At 33.8% G+C, this 7,164-nt stretch overlaps 2 protein-coding genes across 5 annotated transcripts in view; both read left to right on the forward strand.

The window, feature by feature from the left end:
- Positions 1–1,343, forward strand: part of MCM9 (minichromosome maintenance 9) — a 48,443-nt gene extending 47,100 nt beyond the window's left edge. For 2 of the 4 annotated variants that reach the window (XM_086435149.1, XM_086435150.1), the window contains exon 21: positions 304–1,343. The gene's annotated coding sequence lies outside the window, so the exon portion shown is untranslated. The remainder of the gene's footprint in view (positions 1–303) is intronic. The other 2 variants (XM_086435147.1, XM_086435151.1) reach the window with 1 other exon arrangement.
- A 2,146-nt stretch (positions 1,344–3,489) lies between these two features.
- LOC147406854 (uncharacterized) lies at positions 3,490–4,084 on the forward strand. The gene has a single exon (XM_086435152.1). The coding sequence runs from the start codon at positions 3,562–3,564 to the stop codon at positions 3,928–3,930; it is 369 nt and encodes a 122-aa protein (XP_086291278.1). The 5' UTR covers positions 3,490–3,561; the 3' UTR covers positions 3,931–4,084.
- Positions 4,085–7,164: the final 3,080 nt, after the last annotated feature.

A 7,164-nucleotide genomic window follows, 5' to 3' on the forward strand; every position in this document is an offset into this window, starting at 1 on the left:
TGTAGTTGATTTTACTTATAATAAAAAAAAAAAGATAAAATAAGGGCTTAACATTCAACACTGTCATCACTAGGTTTTTTTTATCTACTAGATAGGTTAATTTCAAATGGTATCATAGCCAACTTCATGTCACGGAGATATTAGTACTGACATACTCTGTTACGATACTACTGTTGCCCTAAAGTTCTAAATAGAAGTAAGACCTGAGAGTGAGTTTAATTTTCCTCACCATTATTGCCTATGTGATTTTGATGTATTAGTTACATTCATATCAAATGTTATAAAAGTCGTATCATGTTACAGGTTCATCTCTCTAAGATTTGGGGAATGGGCTATACCTACATGGGGGCCAAAAAGATGGGTAGCAGAAAGCTACCACAGAAGGAAGGTGTTACCCATGGACCTAAAAAATGAAAGGTACCTGAATGAAAGCTGCCGCATGTTAGGCCACTGTGGACATTGATTGTGGAACATGATGGTGTGTTACAACCTTAGAGATAATGATGTTACTGTCTGCATCCTTATCGTGGGGCCGCTTATGATGTATTAGTTTGGTTGGTATCAATTATGTAGACTAAAGTACATCTAGATGTATGATACTGAGTTTGTTGCGAGACTAAGTGGTGCCCCACATTGAGAATTGGCCTTTATTTTATTCTATTTTTCTTTTTTATGAGAGATCCCAAGGCTAGGTTTGAGTGTGAGAAAAGATACTTCTGCCACCATCTCTTTTTTCATGAAAAACGACACCAGATCAGTGATGTTTACTAGAGTGTAGGTGATGCCACATGATTTTCGTCTCATGGGGCCAAAATAATTCATCCATGGTGGGTCCTTCATCACCTGGACAAGATGATCATGACCGTCAATTAGATTCCCATTCTTTGGCACAAAAATAAATGGGCTACTTCTATTATGATCAACCCAAGATGTTATTGGCATAATAATGCCATAACAAGAGATTGCCCACCATGAACATTCTTAGCAGGTCAAAAATAACCTCACCATTTCAAAAGGGTGGGGGGTTTTAGATGGGGTACATTATGACCTGCCAAAAAAAAAAAAAGATTCTTCCCATATATTTTGATGTTCTATACATGTTCTTATAATCTCATTCTTTGTTAGCTCTATTATTATTCTTACTGTCCAACCAACAACCTAATGTGATGGAAACACCTGTCTCGTTCGGTGTTTCTAGCTGTCCAATAATTGAATAAATTTTGTTTTTAAGGTTATCAATTATATGTATTTTTTATAGGACTTTTCTTGGCTTCTGCAATGATGGGGCCTTTGTGTCGAACAAAATGGCTGAGACGGGAACGTGAAACATGTATCATAGGGATTGCTATTGCAATGGATCATTTTATATGATATCTAACTTCGCATCTCAATCATTCATGGGGGACAGCCTCCAGCATAGTTAGGGCTGTGCATGGATTGGTTCTAGATCGGTTCCACATACATCTAGAATAAAAACTTAAATAAAATCTCGGTATCAATTTTGCATAAGAGATCATTGGAATTGGAAATGACCCTACAAATACCCGACACCCATTGGGTACTCATTTAAGATATAGAATATTTAAAAAAAGAAAAAGAAAAATATGTATATTCAATAAAATGGCTAATTAGTTTTAAATGTAATATAATGTAACTTTAATTCCTCAATTGAGAGTTGAGACCACCAATGAATTTTTTGAGCAAGTCAAACTTTTGAGAATAAAATCTTAGAAAATTATGATATGGAATAGTTATTTATTGTTGAAATTGAATAAGAATGTGGAAAATGAAAGACTTCAAACTTCTCTTTATATTTTAATTTTAGTTAAAGTACATTTACTTTAAGATATTTTTTGGTTAGTACTTAATTAACCTACTAATTTAATTATAAATAAAATAAATTTATTTGTCAAGTACCCTATTCGTATGGAGTCCTTGAGAGGCTACTTAGAGCCGGATCCTAAAATGATTGAGTACATGAAGATAAACCCAAAACTAACTAATCAAATTTTGGGTACCCATTGACACACTTAGTTCAAATGGCATGTGCTTGCCACTATGATTAGGACCACCCCTTCGACCTAGCCAAAAATCGATTTCAAATTGGTTAATTTTTTTGAAAAAACACAACTAAATCAATAAGTTTTTTAATTGCCTTGGTTGTTTTTTTTTGGGTACCCATTGACACTTTGTTCAAATGGCATGTGGAATAGGACCTAGCCAAAAATCGATTTCAAATTAGTCAATTTTTTTGAAAAAAAACAAGTAAATCAATAAGTTTTTTATTGCCTTCATATAGAAGCCTGATTTTAAGTTCAATAGCATAAGATGTCCAACTACACTGATGCTCGAATAAGTTCTAATCCCTATTAGGGCTAAAGTAATTCAACTAGAATTAGAATGCTAGCTTCGGCTCTCCTCTTTTTATATAAAAAGAGTTGGAGATCTTATGCTAGTGAACTTAATCCTTGGTTTTGGAGAGTTTACAGTTAAAACATTTATATTGTAAAAGAGTCGTGTTGGAGTGACCTCAAGCTAGAACCTCAAATTGCACTTTTTGACATGAAAGTCTATAGGATTCATGGATAATACTTTTCACTTGTATCTTGATGAAAAACATCTATGATTCCCTTACGTTTTTCACATCAAGAAATGCGATACGAGATTCTAACCTGAGGTTACTTCAACATTATTCATTGTAAAATCCACTAAATACTTTTGGGCCAAGTTTTCATGTAGAGCTAGCAACAGATTGTTTGATATTGGATCAATACCACTCTAATATCGATCCAATATTTTTTTAATATGTTCCTGATCTGATTGAATTAATGAATATGTGAAATAAATTTGATCTATTTCATTTCATCCTTAAATCTGAAATTGAACCGATCAGATCCAAACGCATGCCTTATTATCAATGTTAAAATAATTTAAAATTAGAAAATTTTATAAAATCTACTTTTCAAATACAAATATAGAGGGAAATAAAAAAGACAAATATTTTATCTATATATATTTATATGCAATTAAGAATAATAAAAAATCTATTAAATTATGTTTGGATTGAATTTTTTCTGAACTAATTGGGACACATCCGAAATTCGGATCTAAGATTTTAATTCAAAATTTTGATTTTTCATGTTTTTTTTTTTTTTGTTCAGCCGACATCTTATATATTTCTGATCATTGCCAGCCCTTCTTTCAGTAATTGATTGGGGATTTAATCGTGTATATAAACTTTCCAATTATAAAGACCGCGGATTCAAACTAAAGCTCCTGATGGTCCTACTTAGAGATCTCATCGATAATAAAAATTACATATCAAATAAATACCAACCATTGGATCTCCATAAGTTATAATGTCATTGAGAAACAAACCACTATCTTGCTTAGTTGGCTTACCAAAGAATAATAATTCAAATACAACACATACTCCCCATACTCGCTTTCTTCTCTCTGTGTAACGCGTCATCCCCCCAGCTATATAAAGACCCTCTCATCAACCCTAAACCCTCAAATCTCACTCTCTCTCTCTCTCTCGTTGTTGAAGATTTAACTAAGATGGGTTTCTCAAGCGTTGTAGTTCTGCTGATGTTCGCTTTGTTGATGGGATCTGGTCTCTCACAAGGACCAGCGCCGGCGCCGACCGCTAATGCACCGTCTCCGGTAGTGAAGCCCCCGGCATTCGCTCCTTCTCCGACAACCACCACTCCACCAGCCTCTGCTCCTTCTCCTGCATCCGTCCTGTCACCTCCGGCACCTCCGACATCGTCTCCATCTCCGTCTCCCTCAGCTCCGTCTCCTTCAGGAATCTCGGCACCGCCATCACAATCTCCGTCAGGATCTCCAAGTAACGGCGCCGCTTTTAACGGTGTCACCTTCACCGCATCTGCTATCGTCGTCATCTTTTCGGCTGCGTTGTTGATGTAGATCTGTTTAGAACTTTTTCTCCAATCGCTGAAGTAGAAGATTAGGTTATTTTATATGGTCTCGTTGATCTCTTTTTTATGTCTTTTTCTTTTCTCTTAAATTCATTTTTTTGTTTATTAATTTGGCGATTATTAGAATGTTTGATTTGGATTTACTCTTCTAAATATTATTATTTCTGAGATTCTTTTAATATTTTAGCTCTGTTTCTCGAAATCTCTTTCTGCAGTTGTTCCTCATCTTGATTTAGATTTTCAAATTAAAAGTGAAGTGAGATTAGTCCGATTAAGGATTTTGAGAGAGTTAGTTAGGACTTTGGGGGAGATGAAGTCGAGGGGATGTGTAACACGTGTATGGTCTTCATTTGTCCTTTTCTCTTACCAATGTTGAACTGACATCTGGAATCATTAACTAAGATCTCTCTCTCTTGATTTGTAAATGGGGGGTTTGAAGTTTCAACTGTGTAACAATTTTTTAATTTGAGATTCGGTGATTTTGACACGTTTGGCATTTATTTAAGTGGAAATGGGGGACCGGCTTAGATATCCCGTTGAAACATCAAAGACCTCATAAATTTCTGCTAAACTCTGGATGGGGATGGGGTGGGTTTGGTTTCGTGTGTCCTAAGGCACACGTTAAAGTACAATAAATACACCCAATTTCTGCTAAACTCTGGATGGGGATGGGGGGGTTAGGTTACGTGTGTCCTAAGGCACACGTTAAAGTACAATAAATACACCTTGGGAATAGCATCTGATGGTATTTTGGTTAAAAACATATTTTTACAAGGGCATTTCGAAACAAAATCAACGTCCACGAGATCCAATTTTGAAATATATAAAACCACTCAATAATTTCGAAGGTTAGAAATGAGGAAAATTCGCTGATCTAACAGAAAGAAAATCATAAAATTAAAAAAATATATATATTAGAAGAGTGGGAGAAGACCCAAAAAAAGGATGGGAAATTTTTTTCAACCGGAATGAAGTTATCTAAAATTTGGTGGAAATATAGGGGCATGAAATAAATTCAAAATCCCATGTGTTTTGTAACGAGGAGGATTTAATCAAAATTTTGAAGTGCTTACCACCGAGGGTCGTTTCATTCAAATGTGGTAAATTTCATCGAAAAATTCAAATATAACAAATAAATTAAAAAATAATTTTTTAGGAGTCTTGAGCCAAGGTTTTAAAAATGGACAGTTATCTCCAAAATTTAAAATTAAAATTCAACATTAAAATTTTTTATTTTTATTTTTTATTATTTTACAGTTCAGAGAATTTTGTTCTCTCTAGTGAAGTCCTCTTAGCAAGGGTGAAATCCTTTCTTAGTAAGACTAGTCGGACTCAAAATAATAAAAGTATGCGTGACATACGGATAACGTGAAATGGAGGATCATGATTCTCACTTTATCAAGTGTTGATAAAAGTGAATTATATTTGAGATATTTTCTTTGTTTGTGAAAAATATGATTCACAGGTATATGAATTAGACCTTGCTGATGTGGAGGTGTGCACATTAACCATAGATGGTTTTCTTCGATGAAAAGCATCTATCATCAATGGTTTTGAATACATGTCCACGTCAGCAATTTGTGGAACAATGTGAATTTTATTTTCACTCCAACATTTTCCTTTTCTAAATATATATATATATATATATATATATATATATATGTGAGCATTGTAAGAGACTTAGAGATGATAATATAGCTATAGCACCAGAAAAATAAAGATATGGCATTGGCACCTCAACTTTTATTTATTACACTCCAATTTCTCAAATTATTTCAACCCCCTAATTAAAGTTGAAAACACACTCAAATTATAATCTCAACGTTACAAAAAATTATAATATTTAAGAAGTTGTTTATAGTTATGATTAGGCTCGTATAAAATTCTAAACTTATTTTTCTATTGGCACCTCAACTTTTACTTATTTTTCTTTTTGGTGTAACAAGTAAAAGTTGGGGTGACAATAATAACTCTTTACAATTATGAATAATCCCATAAGTGATTTTGTTACAAAATCTCACAGTAAATGAATGAATGGTACAGTCACAAAATTCCATTCACTTATGGGATGATTTTATAATAAAATCACTTATGGAATTCATTCATGTTTTTATGTTGCGGTAACATCAATGACTTACTCTTAAAGAAAGGAAACCATTGTTTCTTTTCCTAGTGCTCTTATGCTATAAGTATTGATATCAATGAACACATATATGGAGTTGGTGAGGCACTCAAGAATTGAATTATAGCTATAGACACTAAATTGTAGAAAGTTCTCTCCATCATTAAAAAAAAAACTCCCTTGAAGCCATTAAGGGATCTCACACATCTAAATTGGATCTAACAACTAGGAATGATCTCCTATGATTTGGGCTTGGGTTTTTGTAGAAAAATTCTATGATTCGAACATCTCAATACCAATACTAGGCTCACATTCAATATGGTGGATTAGCTCACGGTCGATCTAACGAACCAATCAAATGGATTGGTCCAACAATCAACCAGCCTTTTCATGGGCCTCATACTTAGTGATGGGTGGTGTTTACTAAAAATCCTAAAATTAAAATGGAACAAGCTTGACATTTAGATTAATTTTTAATTAAATTTTATTAAGTTAGAGGCATAATTGAAAGAAATTCCTATCCTAGGTCTATAAATCCCTATTCTCCCAAAAAAACCTAACTACCTTCTCTAAGGATAAAAGATGATCACAAGCTCTCCTCCACTGAAGAAACAAAGTGTCCTTACATTATACTGGGACTTCAACCACTAGAGATGATAAAGTGGAAAGCCTTTTTTTTTGTTTTGTTTTCTTTTGGGTACTAAGGTTTCCAGGCCTCTTTGAGCACCTCACTAATCTTTAGAGTGCGCCTCCCCCCCCTTTCAAATTTTTTTTTTTTTTTTTTGAGGAAAATATCAAGTTTGAGGAGAGAAAAAATTGTGCCTAAAAGCCTTCTCTAGAACAAGTACTCCTTAAGCGATCAAACTCGAGAGTCAAGCCTAGAGAGAAGAAAAATGCACTATAAAACCTCTAGAGAAAATCAAGCCCACTAGTCCTTTTCCAAGAGCAACACCTACACATCATCTTTTTGGGTTCTGTTAATCAATTATCGATCCTTCTTTTTTTTTTTTTTTAATCAGAGGATAACATTCCATAGAGGTGAGTGTAAGAAATATTTATTTTTTTTACCATTACTTTTCATTAACTAAATCAAAATCATTA

This window comes from Akebia trifoliata, chromosome 3, assembly GCF_017979445.1.
Source record: "Akebia trifoliata isolate Shusen 1 chromosome 3, ASM1797944v1, whole genome shotgun sequence".
NCBI classification, from domain to species: Eukaryota; Viridiplantae; Streptophyta; class Magnoliopsida; order Ranunculales; family Lardizabalaceae; genus Akebia; species Akebia trifoliata.

Excerpts from the sequence above, each read along its gene's own strand:
- LOC147406854 (XM_086435152.1), top strand. The coding sequence starts at position 3,562 with ATGGGTTTCTCAAGCGTTGTAGTTCTGCTGATGTTCGCTTTGTTGATG.